The 16,430-nt window shown below is 37.4% G+C and overlaps 1 protein-coding gene and 1 long non-coding RNA gene across 7 annotated transcripts in view; both read left to right on the plus strand.

Annotated features, from left to right (window-relative positions):
• The window catches only part of TMTC3 (transmembrane O-mannosyltransferase targeting cadherins 3), a 34,024-nt gene extending 31,588 nt beyond the window's left edge, over positions 1-2,436 (plus strand). For all 4 annotated transcript variants that reach the window (XM_065042063.1, XM_065042071.1, XM_065042078.1 and 1 more), the window contains one exon: positions 226-2,436. In XM_065042063.1, coding sequence (XP_064898135.1) covers positions 226-1,046 — 821 coding nt within the window. In that variant the 3' untranslated portion in view covers positions 1,047-2,436. The remainder of the gene's footprint in view (positions 1-225) is intronic.
• A 1,214-nt stretch (positions 2,437-3,650) lies between these two features.
• The window catches only part of LOC110363174 (uncharacterized), a 97,023-nt gene continuing 84,243 nt past the window's right edge, over positions 3,651-16,430 (plus strand). For 2 of the 3 annotated variants that reach the window (XR_010468234.1, XR_002421086.2), the window contains exon 1: positions 4,876-5,173. This is a non-coding gene — a long non-coding RNA (uncharacterized LOC110363174). The other variant, XR_010468233.1, reaches the window with a different exon arrangement.

Consider the following 16,430-nt stretch of genomic DNA (forward strand, 5'->3'; position numbering starts at 1 on the left):
GCTTACAAGTCAACTGTAAGTATTTTCATTCTCTAAAAAAGGTAGATGTCATTTACTTTTGCTGTTACAAAGCAATGATAAAAAAGCAGCATTTTAAATCCTTTCCCTTTTACAGTTGTGTTAAAGATGTTACATTTTAATTTGTATAGAAATTAGCATTTTACAAGCCTGGTCTAGAAATACATCAGATTAAATCTAGAATTAAATTCATTTTCTGTCGTTCAGGTGATGCTCGGCTTCGGCCTGAAGCTAAACAAAGACTGTTACATTATGTGAAAGAAGAACCACAGGACGCAAATGGGTACTTCAATTTGGGTATGCTGGCAATGGATGACAAAAAAGACACAGAAGCAGAGGCATGGATGAAGAAAGCCATAAGGTTACAACCAAACTTCCGAAGTGCTTTGTTCAATTTGGCACTGCTTTATTCTCAGACAGCAAAAGAATTGATGGCTTTGCCTGTCCTGGAAGATCTACTGAGATACTACCCTGATCATACCAAAGGTCTGATTTTGAAGGGAGATATCCTTATGAACCAAAAGAAGGATATTGCTGGAGCAAAAATGTGCTTTGAAAAAATTTTGGAACTGGATCCCAACAATGTACAAGGAAAACATAATCTTTGCGTGGTTTACTTTGAAGAGCGAGACTTAATAAAAGCGGAAAAATGTTTGGTTGAAACACTATCACTGGCACCTCATGAAGAGTATATTCAGCGTCATCTAAACATAGTTAGAAGTAAAATTGCATCACTTAGTGCTACGGAACAGTCATCACTTCCAGCAGATGGGACTGCAACTGCAGCTGCAGAAGAAAAAAAAAATTCATTTCAAAATTTGAAAGAAGTAAAAAATGAGCAGAAAATCACCCAAACAACAGTTGATAGCAATAAAGGGCACTCAAAAAATAAGAAACGAACAGAGAAAAACAATATAGACAAAGAGACTCCCAAAAAATCTACAAAAGAAATCAAAGACATTGAGAAAAAGAGAGTTGCTGCTTTGAAAAGACTGGAAGAGATCGAACGTATATTAAATGGTGAATAGTCTTTATCATGTCACAATAGAATAAGGGAAGAGTACTATTTTTAATTAATTTTAATTGTTTAATATGTGATCCAACTGAAAAGTGGTCTCAGTGCTTTGAAGATAGAAATAATGTTGACCGCATATCACTTAACAAGCATCAAAAGGCGTAGCAATGATTTATGTGAGAAAACTGAGAAAACTGCAACTTTTAAATATGGGAGGGGGAGTGGGAATCAAAGGATAAAGGGTTGAGAATAATCCTAAATGCAGCATCCTAATAGTGAGATAAAAACACTTATAAAAATTATTGGTAGTCAGGGATATTCAGTAACGCTACTTTCAAAGGTTCAGTGTAAGAACTGAGTGGAGAATTAATGGGATAAGACAGACACTGCTGCTTTCCCCCATATAAATCTGTTTGCGTTAACGTTATCTTCATTTCAGTTTACGCATCACCAGTTTAAATCTTTCTGGGCCTTTGCTGTACATGAGAAGAGTTCTTCTTTGCATGATTTTTTTCCAGAACTTAAGCAAAAGTCATTCAAAATGCCACTGGTTGTACTATAGGAGGATGCAACAACACACTAAAATTTTCAGTTGCATTCTAAATGTGGAATGATATAACCACCTTTTAATTGTTCTTTACTTACAATGCTAATGTTTTGTACTGTTTTACCTGATAGAAATCTTCTGGTGCTCTTAAGATCTTTAGACTATGCTTTTACTTTTAAAGGAAATGTGTGTTTTTCTTCAACTGTCAATCATGTTTGTTTTTAAAAAAATATGTTAAAAAGGGTGGTTTTCTCACTTTTTCCCCAGTTCATTGAATGCTAATAAATGCACTTTTGGTAAAGTAACCAGTATGCTATGCAGTAGTCTTTGTTGACCTTGTATCAATGGCTGTGGATTGACTCCTTGATGTAGTAAATTCTTCCTTGGTCTTAGCAAACTGGCTTTACTATTTCTGTCATTGGAACAGTGTTTCTGTTCTCATGACTTGTTACAACACTAATATAAGCAATGATTGCTGAAGGGCAGTGTGATGATAATTAAGCCACTGAATTTAGCAATGTTTAACACATGGAAATGTAGATAGTATCCTTCCAAATACTATGTTCTGTTGTTTTGATACTTTGTCATGGGTGTGTGGTTTTTATTAAATATTTGACTACTAAAATATTCCCATTTACACTTTTCCATTCATGCATATTTTTGATTTTTTACATGAAATTAAAATCTTTGCAGTTTCAGTGTCGCTTTTATCCTTGTGCAATGCATATATTTTTGTTTAAATATACTACCGATTACCTAAACCCATTGTTTTCCTTAATTATGAGAAAGAAAAGAAGTGTAAGAGCTGAGTTCAGTAATAATTTCATTAATCATTAAATCTAACTCTTACTCCTCATGTTTTGTCTTATTTCATGTTGTAGAAGTATTCCTTAGCAATTCTACTGTTTAAACTTAATCCTTTCTGTAACTGCCTGGGACAGTAATCCAGCTGCAAGATGTAATATTTATCTCTGTGGGAGGGTTTTTAAATTGTTGAAGGCCTTGCGCTGACTTTTTCTTTGTTATGTATCATTCGTAATGTTACGATAATAATTGCTAGCAGGGTAATAGCATGTTGCGGGGGGAGCGGGGAGAAGTGGTTTTTAAAACCGTGATTTAAAAGCTGCTGACAGGAGCAGGTATGTGGTGCACAGCAGTTCTTCATAGAGAAGGTCTAAGTGCTGCCTGTAGTGCTGTGTGGGGAAGTGCTCCCAGGAATCTATTGACCACACCTTGAAAATTGCTGTTTTTATCTTGACTGTGAATAACTTGTAGCTAAAATAGCTGGTATGTTGACCTTTATAGAAACACTAACTTGCATATTAAGTCGTCCCTCCAAAACTGTGTTTTACAAAAGAATTAGCCATTGTTCTGGCTGGTACAAAGGAACATTCATTTGAAAATGGAAGGAACTGAGTAGTAAGAAAAGGTACTTTCTCTCTGGTGGATTGGGCTGGGTTTCTCTTCCCTTTTATGTCAAGAGCTCCCAGAATCCTGTTGCCTCTCTGCTTTTGTTCGGTCTCTAGACTGAAGAGGGGAGGAAAGGCATTCTCAATTTCTGCAGTTGAGCCTCAGTCAAGGGGGAAGAAATGGGGATTTCTAAGGATGGGACAGGCACACTGAAGTAATTTGTAGCCCCCTTCTCATTCAACGCAATTGCTATGGCTGCTGAAGAAACCCGAAGACATGTCTCTTCTGCCTATATACACAAATTGTTCAACCTTACATGTACAGCTGCAATAAGCATATTAAGTGTTATACACATTTGTGCATATAATTTCAGTGCAGACTCATGGATTCATCGGGTTAATTTTTGGATATTTTGCAGGTAAGTATATGCATAAAGAGTTAGAGGTGAATAGGTGCAAATGTAAGGATTAATTAGGTATGCGTGCATATAGTTGAGACAACTGGATGCTTATGGGTAGTGCAGCTGCAGAAGGACAACGTGCAATTGTAGGTTAATCTTTGAGTATAGAAATTTTTTAATCTATTTTGCACATGAAATGTCCTAGGACTTCATTTTCTAAGTATTGCAGATATTCTTTATTTTCTAAGTGTTATTCTTTGCATTACAGTTCGAAATTATTTTTCAGATCTGATTTTTTGTTTTCTTTTTTAGTCTCTTGGTTTTTATCAGTTTTGTTAGGGAAATAGGTAAACAGAAACACTTTCCTACAAAAGTGCATGCGTAAAGTGTTGAAGATCAGAGTCACAAAGGATTAGCAGGTCAGAAATTCTTTTCAATGGGTGGTGCAGTTTGTATCTTGATGGGACAGTGCTGGAAGAGAGAAAGTCAAGCCAGGCTGTGGATGGAGGGTTTCATACAAGGGAAAGCAAGAAAACACGCAACAGGTGTGTTGCCAGAGCCTTTAACTGAAGGAAATAGGAAGCTTTAGATTTCTGCTCTGTTGTGGAGACTTACAGAGCTGCACCTTGGTTTGCAACGTAACAGCAATTCCAGTATATTTGAAAGGAAAACCACATGCTGAAATCTTAGGTAAAGTGGGTCTCGGCTTCAACCTGTGACACACCGCCTGTATGGCTGTAAAACCTACAGGGACTTCTCATCCAGCCCTTCATTCCCCGCTGGCTCTCTGGTAAGAAGGAGACAGATCCTTCTACTCCAAAGGGGACAGAGGTTGGTTCTGTGCCCATGGGATGCTGGAGATGCACATATTCCTTGTTTTCCAGGAGAATATTGTTACTGAGTTACTGAGTTCTCCCTAGCTGGATTTAAATTGCTGACAGCAGTATGTTTTATTGCTCAGCCTTCATTCACCACACCTAGCAGAGCCATAAGCCTGTGGGAAAGGCAATGTTGTGTTTAATGGGACTTCAGAGCAAAGCACTGAAGAGAACTGTCCGTTTTCGGGTAGGGGAGTAAGCACTCTCCCAAAGCAAAAGCTGCTGGAACATTTTGGCACTGTTCATGTAGGTTCTCCAGCGCAACATCTCAGCAGCTTTCCCTTCCTCACAGCTACTGGGCTTTCCAAGATTGAGGGGCACAAAGAGCAGCTCTTCAGGTGCAGAACTTCAGGTGTCTGCCACTTCATTGGCAGACCAGTTTGTTGCAAGGTCAGGCTGTGCCTTGTAGCAGGAGAGCTGCTCGCATACCCGCTTCCAGGGTATGGAGCTTTGGGCTGAACTTGGAGGCATTTGTTCCTTCCTGAAGTTTGCTTTGGAAAGACCCAATGAAGATTAGAACAATTCTGGGAAGTTAGCAGCCCGCCCTGGGCTCTTGCAAACTTTGCATCCCACAAATGCACCAAGAAGAGTCCCAGTCTGGGTAAGCGTGTGTGGCTGGGATTTTTCTTGCAGAGACTATAATCTACCTCTGCCTGGCAAGATGTCTGGAACTACAGCAGAACTTGCTACTCCTGCTAAGTCTTGCTTCAATTACTGCCCTGTAACCAAAATTATGCTTCTCTGACTAGGAATCCTGTGTTGGTTAAAGTTTGAGAATGGAAAGGCTGGAAGACACGTCTCTCCTTCCAACCGTCCTTCACCTCACCTCCTCTACGCACAGTAACACTCTTCATGTAGTGTTTCAGCTGATCAAGAAGGATCTGTCCTTCATAACATAGAAAAAGGTAAGAGATTCCTGCCTGGGATCAAAATAACATAGTTTACTATGTTGCATACATTACTATGCTCTGTTGGGCTTTTCGTTGTTTGTTTCGGCTTGATTTTTTTTTTTTTTTTTTAATGATCCTAGATAGTTATCACATTATTTTTATAGCATCCAGTGAGTGGTAGTGCAGCTAGTATTCTTTGAAAACTTAAAAGCTGCTTTCTGCGGTCAGATATTTAGTGCCTGTGTGCAAACCAGTGGTCATGCATGTGGGATATATGTCTGTTTTGCAAACAGCCAGAAGAAATTGCATACACAAATCAACAAACAAAAAGCAATGATGATGAAAATGAAACAAAACAAAACACATGGAAACCCAAACCAAAACAAAAACACATCACAACACATTCTGCATAATTATCCTGGGGTAGGAACAACATAATAAGCTGTATAACTTTCTTGGGCTGGGAAACAGTTCCAGGAAAACACACTTAATCTTCCCCAGCACAGTCTCATAATTTCAAAGATTTACAGAAAGAGAATTGGACTTTATAGATACCATATACTCTGAATTAAGGAATTCTGTTTAAAATAAAATATCAACATGTTAATACACCAGCATAATGCAAATAACTGTTAGCAGCTACATCTCTACCAGACTAAGAAAAATACTATAGAAAAAAGCGAGTAAAAAGTCCCTGTTCAGCTGGTGGCTTCACTGGTTCTTGCAGAACTGTAAATGTCTTGTTAAATGTCCATACAGAGGCACTAACTTTCTTTGCAGGGAGTTTGGAGGTTATATGCTGGTTTGAGTGAGTTCAGCCTTTTCCAGATGTGAACAGAGAGAGTAATGAAATGCTTGGGTTTGCGGGGCTTTTCATGCCAGGCTACATCTTGGCATTGTGGAGAAATGTATAGAAACTTGCCAAAATTCTAGTTACTGGTAGGTCAATGTAGCAGACAAATTGTTGTATTTTTTAGAGTTTTGGGATTTGACATGACTTATGAGCTTTTTAGGAGGAATGCATTTTCTGTGTCTTTTCTATGCTGCAGCTGTAATGAATGTGAAGCCTGAAAGATTCCAGGTGGAATAGACGTGAGCATTGAAATAAAGCATGTTGTTCAGATTTCCCTCACCTATTCAACATACATGTCTGTTCCCTACATGTAATTATCAGAGTATTGTCTTTTTAAACACACGTAGCAAGGTATTTTTAATTATACATGTATTCAGCCACGCACAATGAGAGTAGGTGGAGGAGGAAAATACAACAATTACAGGATGTCTTACCAAAAGTAGAAGTCATAAATCTTGATTTCTAAAATATCGTCTTGAGCATGCGCTCACCTTTTATTTCATTTGCAGTTTTTAAGCTGGTCCTACACTTTTGTTGTCTGTGATCATCATTAGAGCGCGATGCTTGAGCACTGACTCCCCGGGACTGAGAGCTCAAACAAGATTGTGACAACTGGTGCCTGCAGAATATGGGATGAGTTGTTACCTCTCCTCAGCCTCAGGCTGAATAATCGAGGGTTCTTTGTTGGAGCACACTACTTACTTCATCTACAGGAATATTAGCTGTTATGTGTGACTACATAATTCTGCAATATACGTGATTTCGTATTAGCAGAGATAGCATGACGGTATTAGGCACACCTGGAAGCTGTAGAGGGTACAAGTGAGGGAAGCCAAATTATAAGAGATTAAACTTTACTGAAATCCAGTAAAATAAAAGGTATGTAATAACTGCTGTGCTCTGAAGTTATGCAAAAATATCATAAGGCTTGTTCAGTTTTTTTAAAAAAAAAAGAAGCAACAGTTGATAAAAGAAGTTTAAAAGGAGCATCTGAGCACCCTTTTCTACCCTCCTGAACAAGTTCTAAACAGGTCTGGAATGCTTTTATCACTTTTCTAGTATAAATAGCTACAAACAAATAAATAGAGACAACGAAAGGTATGTGAAAGCTTAAAACTCATGAAGTTCAAATACTGTGCAGAAACAAAAGAAGCTGAATAGATGTATAGAAGCTGAATCTTTAGATGTATTTATATGAGTGGGTTTGCAGGAAGTTAAAGTATGAGCTGTATTGATGAGGATTATTTGGATTAGTCATACTATATTTCTGTCCCTTAATTGGGTGAATATAGTCAAGGTTTTAGTGCAAATATTTAGGTTTAAATTCACCTTTCCAGGAATATTCTTTCACATTTTTTCTGCGGGTATTGCAGAAGAATTGATTTTCTAAAATATTCATGAAAAGCAAAAATGAGAAGCATAATTAACTTTTGGTGATAATTTACTTCTGATCAATATACACAAAAAATACACAAAATTTACAAAGGTTAAGAAATTAAAATTAAGCATAAGGATTTCCCAAGGATTTTCCAATAATTTGCACTGGTTTATCTTGTGATAAAAATAACCAAAGGAGCCCTTTTTCCCTTGACTTCCTTTACATTTTGATTATTTTACTCTGTGTAAGATCTTTTCCCCAAAAAAACAGCTTTGTTTGTTTTCTTTTTTTTTTTTTTAGTTATGAGTACAAAGTCGGCAGATGACCCTTCAGTTCATGAACGCAAAACATTGTGACTGTAGAAAATGAAAAAACATAAACCTGAAAGCAACCGAAATGCAACATCTAGGCTTTTTTTTGTTTTAAAAATTCATAACAAAATAACAAACACTGTTATCTTAGGCTGTCTACTGCCTGGGTGTCCTAAGAGTCTTCTGGTCAATGAAGAAATACAGCAAACTTTAATTCATCAATTACCGACCATCTCAACTTCAGAGTTGAAAAACCATTTCATACAGTTGTTTTTAGCAGTATACTGTTCCTACTTCAGTTCTAGATGAAATGGTATAAAAGGATCAAAGGTGAGCTTGAATTTCAGTGTCATAGTCTCTGTATTTCTGGAATACCTCTGGGTTGCCTTTTCAGATATATAAAGGGTGAGTGTCACAAGGATGGAGCCAGGCTCTTCTCGGTGACAACCAAAGATAGGATAAGGGATAATGGGTTCAAACTGGAACACAAAAGTTTCCACTTAAACTTGAGAAGAAACTTCTCAGTGAGGGTGACAGAACACTGGAACAGGCTGCCCAGGGAGGTTGTGGAGTCTCCTACTCTGGAGGCATTCAAGACCCGCTTGGACACATTCCTGTGTAACTTCATCTAGGTGTTCCTGCTCCGGCAGGACTAGATGATCTTTCGAGGTCCCTTCCAATTCCTAACATTCTGTGATTCTTTTTTCTCTTGTGTTCTTTTGTTTCTGTGACAGTGCTGCTTTCTCACAGTGCTGGTGTTCCAGGACAGAAAGCTTTAAAGATGGAAAAGAAAAAGCAGAGGCACTAACTAAGGTTTTTAAGTCTTTATATATGTATTACTAATAAGCATCATCATCGTTCTGCATTTTGCTTCTGATTTAAATATATATTTATAACATATGCATCATATATGTTAGTCTTTGCTAATGAACTGGAACATAATTATTTCAACATTTACTAGGAGTAGTACTCATTTAGCTTTATTATTGAAAACTATTATTATTTCTGTTTGGAACAGCAATGCAGAAAAATACTTACAGACAGTGATGACCAAGTTACTGCTTCAGGTCATTACCTAGTATGGAACAGTTGCATAAATCACACAAATCAGCTAAGTACAGAGACTTAAATAAATCTGTAGAGTTGGATAATACGTAGAGTATAAGACTATGCAACTGAATTTTTCTGTTATGTCTGGTGATTGGGTTTATTTACTGCTTGGGATCTGGCAGGGTTTTGAGGAGGAAGTTTTTGCCTCCAGGGGTAGCAGCTGTTCAGCCTATTGTTCATCTGCTGTCCATTATCACTTCAGAGGAGAAGGCTGCTGTCTTTGTACTTGAGCTCTTGGAAAGCGCCTTGTTAAAAGGAGGGGCAGAGGAGTAGAGTCAACAAGTCAACAAGATTTCAAGCAGACCATGGTTATGTCGAAACCAGCTGATCTATGCATAAGGATGAAATTAGCTATCACGGTTCTATATTTCTGTCCTGCGTTTAGCTGTTTGAAGGTAGTCTTCTTTGTAGTCCTAGTAGCAACTTCGGGACAGGTTAGGGCAGTAACAATATAAATCTTAAGCAGCAATTCACCTCCTGTTCTCCATGCAACAGGATAAATTGCAATGCTCTGAATAACACCACTGGAAGATGTGGCCTCTGACCTGAGAGGCTTATCATCACAGAAGTATGTGATGACCTAAACTATGAAATAAATTAAAATGGCATTTCTATTACATATTGGGAACTAGCAATGAAGCATCTAGGGTATTACAAAGCTTCTTAATACTACTGAAATATGAAGATCTTCATAATATCTCTTGGTGACATCACTCCAGGCCTGTAGTTTTCTTCTTAAGAATGTATTGCTTTTCTTCAACTGCATAATTAGAGGGAAAAAAGTAATTCACTTTTAAATGTTACTGTCAAATTCCGTACTCACAATTTTTTAATTTTAATTCAGGGTGATTATGCCTGTTTGTAGAATTGCACCAAACAGTGGAAGTGCTGTGAAGGCCATGTTTGGAATATTGCAGGTACAACATAACTGAAAAAGGTTAAGAGGAAAAAAAAAAAAGTCATCCAAAGTTTTTGAACACAAAGATACAATCAGTGTGTCAAGACATGTTTACTCCACAAATTACTGGGTGCTTGAGTACACACCAGATAAATATAACTTCCAACTTGCTTTTTACTTGTTTTTGTTTTAAGCATTCACTTTCAGGCTGTGTACCCAAGGTGGTTGGAGGCTGTAGCATATGATGTGTGAAGAGAGGCTAAAGAAGCTGATTTTGTTTTGCCTAAAGAAAACAAGACTATAGGAGCTTCTTACTACAGTCTTCAACTTTCTGTAGGTATTTGCACAGAACCTGGAGCCAGATTCTCCTTGGTGATGCATAAGTGAAGGTAATGGACACAAGTTGCAGCAGGAGAAATTCTAATTAAATGCAAGAAAATAATTCTTCTAGGCATTCCCATTTGCAAATGATCACACTATTCAGAGGTGTGTCGCTCCTTTGGCATATTGTCTGCTCCAGGCTCTTCAGCAGTCACATCCCTGTGAGAACAGGAGTCTACTGGACATCCACTTCAGCAGAGCTGGAGCAAGTCATTTTGCCATCTCATACACCATCTGGGCCAACTCCAGGCATACACAGTGGAATTCAAAAAGGTACAGAGAAGGATAACATCAACTAAATGGATGCAAAGGCATTGCAAATGTCATGCATTTTATTTATGCAAGGGTTTTCCAGGGAGGAAGAGTTCCAGGGAAGAAATATGCAATTTACAGTAAAGGTGAACAGGAAACAACTTTTCCCTATTTCTCTTAACACCAGGCTTGGAGACTTAAATGAATGAAGGCTTTGTTGGTGAAAAGAATGTCTTCGCAGAATACATAATTAAATTTTATTGTTCATTGCAAGATACTGTGGCTGCTGAGGTATAAAAGATCCCAAGAAACAAACAGCTACACTGAGGAATCTATGAATATCCGTTGAATCTATTGAAGATCTATGAAATACCATTAAACACATGGAAATAGATGAAACTTCTGGTTTAGGAAGATCTTCATGTGCAAACTCCCAAAGTGTGGTAGGATATACTAAGAGAAAACATACCGTGTACTAAAGTCTTCCCCTAAGCATATGGCTATAGACACAAAGACTCTGTAGCAAGCTAAACGGACTTTTGGTCTGACCTATGCCATAAGAACTATTCTTAACTTCAGAATGATTAGAGAAAAAAGTAAAAAAGTTTTGATTGGAGTAACATAAACAATCATCTATTGTAACCCTAGGTTTGGATGTATAAATATAGATGAAGATGTTGTCTGTAATGTTTTTGGACACATAAATGTTATGGGATCTCAACTTTGCAGATACTGTCTAGACAACAAATGCTAAGAATATGGTAAGACCTGAAATTCAGCTCTGGAGAAACTCTTGTTAAACTACAAATGACAAGATTAATGGAGTTAATTTGAGGAGACTAAGAGGAGACCTCATCGCAGGTTACAGCTTACTCACAAGGGCAGGATGAAGGGTAGGTGCCAAACTCTTATCTTAGTGACCAATGACAAAACCTGGGGGAATGGAAGGAAGATGTGCCAGGGGAGGTTTAGGTTGGACATTAGGAAAAGGTTCTTCACCCAGAGGGTGGTGGAGCACTGGAACAGACTCCCCAGGGAGGTGTCACAGCCCCAAGCCTGACAGTGTTCAAGAGACTGGACAACACCCTCAGGCACATGGTGTGATCTGTGGGGTTGTCACATGCAGGGACAGGAGTTGAACTCAATGATCCTTGTGGGTGACTTCCAGCTCAGGACATTCTATGGTTCTCTGAGTTATTGGAGGGTGGATAAAAGCTATCCGAAACAGAAGAAGCAACAGACAGCTCTGGAATATCTGGTAGCACAGTAATTTCTAGCAATGCTCTTGAAAGAGCTTGGCACTGAAATTGTTTAATACTGTCATCAATGGCCCTGGTAGAAATACAGTAAAAATGCTGGTTTTATCTGTTGACAATATAAATCTCTAAGTAGTGTCAACACAGGGTAGGGTATTGTATAAAAGTCACTTCTCAGGACTGGATTAGTAGAAATGAGATAAAACTCAATAAGAGATAATACAAGGTGATCCACCCTGGTACTGGTGTCAAAGCGTTGAAAACTAGAAGTTTGCAAAGAACTAAGGTGGAAATGCGCTTGGCTGTCCTACAAAACAGCAGGATTATAAATTGCTGAAGTTGTTTAGCCAGAAAATGAGGTGATCGTGTTGAAATGGTAACTCCAGTAGAAATAGGTCTGTTCCTGCTACAAAACACTAGTGATGCTCATCTGGAATACTCAGTTTTGATTACCTGTGTTCAAGATGAAAAAATTCAAACTAAAAGAAATACAAAATGAATAAGGGTGAATAAGAAAAACAGGGGGCTTATCTTCTGCAAAGAGCTAGAGCTTCTTCTCTGAGGCTGAGCAAGTCGAAAGGGCATGTGGTTATCAAGATACTCAGTAGGAAGATAAAAACTGGAAGAAAAATTACCATTTAGGCTAAAAGCCAATGTTTGTATAAGAACAAAAAGGGAGAAAACAATTGTAAATAAACTCGAGCTGGAAATGAGGCAAAAGGCCCAGACTGCTGGAACAATATATTCTGGGACTATCTTTCAAGGAGAATGGTGGCAGGGGGGAGTAAAATAGAAGTTATTTTAAACTAAGGCTACGAGCATTTTTGAATCTGAATACATAAAACACTACCTGTAATAATATAGAGCTAAACTTTGTGATCCAGGAGGTTCATTCTAATTTTGTTCTTCCTTAAAGCACTCTGAGCTAAGAAATTATAGGAATTTCCATCCCATCTTCTGTTTGTTTTACAGTGCATGTTTAAATTGGAGGTACTCCTGTGAAAGTAACAATGCCTATTGCAAGCTGACATATTTTGCATGTGAATTATTTCTGCACAGAACAATGTAAAACTACATCATATTAAAATTTCCTGTTTTCAATGGTTATAGTCTTACTGAAATTTTAAAGCAACAGTGGAAATAAGTTTTTTAAACTTGCACATTTATTTTCTCCCTGAATATTTTTTACCTTCTTACTCCTTTGCATTAAGAAACTCCTACTATAAGATAAATAAACGAGCTTTTAAAGACCCAAATTGATGTTAAGACAGGTCCCTTGATGTATAAAGTCACGTGTGTGGACTTACTGGTACAGTTCATGGGGGGGCACATGAAGTAACTGAAAGTTTACTCTAGAATTCAATTTTTATAAAGAGACAAATATTGTCTTTTTATATTTATTGGAAATGGTAGTGAAAGCCTTACAAAACATTGGAGTGAATCACTATTGTTGGTAATATGAAGTTAGAGAAGAATATGCAGATTTCTCCCTTTCTTGGTTCTATGCCCTCTGGCTTGTAGGCCAAGATGACACAGTTTGCTGCAACTGTGTATCTATAATAAAATGTATTATACATTATAAAAATAGTAAAAAAAACTGGTTGTAAATAAAAAATGAAATGGAAATGCATTATTTTGTACTGGATTACATTCTTGGGTTTTTATAATATGATTTATAGTTCTGTCACATATATGTGAAAAGTAAATCATAGGGACAGGATTGTCTCCTAGAAATGTTTTAAGACATTAAATACAGAACAAAAGTAGAACCTACTTTATTCTGGAACAGGGAAAAAGTGGTTGTTGAAATAATTTGTTAAGTTTTAAGAAAAAAAAAATTCAGATTCATCTTTTATATATTAAAAGAAAATAAGAGGACCAAAACCAATTCTAAGATCACAATGAAGCAGCGACAATAAGAAATAACTTGGACGATGTATGATTAAAAACAAGTTGGTTTTTAAATTCTTGAGCACATTTTTGGAAAATGTGGTCTGATCCTCATCCAAACTTTTAATGTGTCTCCCTTTTATTTCTGAAAGCACGAGGATCTAAGGAATATGCTTGCACTATATTAAAAGGAATAATAATTGCGTAATTTAGAAAATATTCAAATGTAAAACTAATTACCACTTATTTCTCATTGATTAACAGATTCTTCCAGCAAAAGTGATATATTTGAAATGCCAGGTGAGGGTCTCTCTTGAAATTTTCAACACCTGAGAGGTATAAACACAATTTCATGTTTATACGGAATCAATAGTATATAATATTTGTTAAAATTTTGGTGGTGATAATTTATGTTTTGAAGTGTTTCCTGCTCATATTGCAGTAAAGGTTTGACACTGCAGTGCTTAAGACTTTGCTCACGAGAAGGTAGCTCTGGCCACCTCTACCACTACTCTGGAATGGCTGAATACAATAACCATGATCCTGAACAAGGATAGATCACTGCAGGGTTGTGCCTAATTTAAGACATTCTTTCTGAGAACCAGAGGTTAAATCCAAATCCTAGGAGCATGTCCTAATCCTCATAGAATCATAGAATCATTTAGCTTGTAAAAGACCCTCAAGATCATCAAGTCCAACCATAACCCAGCTCTGGCACTAAACCATGTCCCTAAGAATCTCACCTGCACATCTTTTGAACACCTCCAGGGATGGTGACTCCACCACTTCCCTGGGCAGCCTGTTCCAACGCCTGACAACACTTTCAGGAAGCAATTTTTCCTTATATCCAATCTAAACCTCCCCTGGTGGAACTTGAGGCCATTTCCTCTTGTCCTATCACTTGTGAGAAGAGACCAGCACCCTCCATGCTACAACCTCCTTTCAGGTAGTTGTAGAGAGCAATAAGGTCTCCCCTCAGCCTCCTTTTCTCCAGGCTAAACAGCCCCAGTTCCCTCAGCCACTCCTCATCAGACTTGTGCTCCAGAACCTTCACCAAAGCTTTTTTTATTTGCTATGGTATTATAGGTTTCCCCTTTTTTTCCTATCCCTCCACTCTTAAAAAGCATGAGATTTGTTCTTCTCTTGCCTGCAGTCTTTCTAGAAAGACTTTACTGCTTTCAAAACTTTTGCTTGCTAGAAGATGTATGGTTTCACCTATTTCTGAGCAGTATGTGCCAGACCTGTGAGGTTCTTAAATGTCTGCCTGCTGTGTGAGGAATGCAAGGGTGAAAATCACATCCTCAGTTACCCTGCTCAGCTGTCATCTCACACTGAGGCTGTCCTCACGTACACAGGACTCGCCTCACCAGTACCCTAAGCTTCTGCTTGCTGACATCTCAAGTAGCTTAAGTTTTTATCTCCACACGTATGTGCTGTGCCAAGTCATTAGGGCACCAAAATGCTCAGTTCTCGGCCTTCATGCTTAAAATGCATTGGGTTGATTCAGCCTTGCACAAAACATATATGAAGAAAAAAAAGTTTAATCTTCTTTTGCTGTTTTGAATTTGCTGTTGTTTGGTTTGGTGTTTTTGTTTTGTTGTTGTGTCAGGATTTTTGTTTGTTTGTTTTGTTTTTCCCCTAACCACCATCTGTAAATACAGATTTGCTTTGTGCGCAGAAGTTTCAGGTTTAAAGATAGCCTCTTGATTTGAGACCGCCTTTCTAATTGCAGGGGGGCTACATTTTAAGGCAACATTCTTTTGAAAGCAATAGTGATGTAGTTCAGGTGTTCATTAGGACCCAAGCTGTTAGGGGTCAGGGCAGTTCTCCTGACACTGAACCCATTGACATTGCATCTGAGAACATGCATCATATTTCATGCTGCTTTATCTCATTTTTACTGAAAATGACAGTTTTGTTGTTATTATTTAGTTCTCTCCTGTGTTCACAGAGAAGAGCTTGTTTGTGTGGAATGTGTTGTGTGGTGTTCCTTTTTTTCTCCTGCTGGCTGGACTGATTTATTTTGTAAAGAAAGAAGCAATTTTTAAATAATCTAACAGATGACTCCAAGGATTTTGCTTTTTACATATCTCAGAGTTCTGACCTACAATGGCTAAGTGCGTCATTGTTCCATTTTGAACTCGGCCCCCAGATATGTCTCATACAAGGAAAGGATCTTGATTAGGTTTATCCCAGGTGTGAGATAGATGAGGCTAAATGTGGAAAAAACATTGTCCTCCTCATCTTGTCACTAGTATTCCAGAGTAGGTTGTTTGTTTCTTTGTTCTGTGATATGAATCTGATAAAGCAAGCTGTTTGAATTTTCTTGTAGGGAAAAATGGCTCTTCAAATAAATGCTTGTAAGTCCTCTATTAAAGTAGAAGACATGCACAATCAAACAATTGATCCAGGAAATGATTTATCAGATTTATTAAAAAGATCTAATTTCTACTATAATTAGAGAAAATAGTATAAAATAGATTTGATATGGGCAGCCCTCGTAGTGGAAAATATTATATTAAGATCTTAGCAGCAATGTAACTTATAGATAATACAACATATGATGACAATGATGATAGGACAAATAAGTAACAGGCAATAGTAACTCAGATCTGTTGAGTCATTTTCACTCCCATAATATCATTGTAGTGAAATTTAAAATTAGCATGGTGAAAAAACACATGGTGCAGGTAAGACGCAGGAAAAATTATACACATATATATATGCAATATTTACATGTACACATATTAAATATGAATATATAATATTTAATATTCTTAGTGGGTATAATGTATATTTTATATAATGTATATAAAAGTTTTCTGACTATTTTATTTGTAAATTTAGTGAGTTTCTAAGAGACTCTGTATTAGGGTTTTTTTGGTTGTTTTTCTGTTTGTTTTTTTTTGAGAGGGGGGTAAGATTGTTAAATTATCTTTTTCT

The sequence above is a fragment of the Columba livia genome, chromosome 1 (assembly GCF_036013475.1).
Source record: "Columba livia isolate bColLiv1 breed racing homer chromosome 1, bColLiv1.pat.W.v2, whole genome shotgun sequence".
Classification (NCBI taxonomy): domain Eukaryota; kingdom Metazoa; phylum Chordata; class Aves; order Columbiformes; family Columbidae; genus Columba; species Columba livia.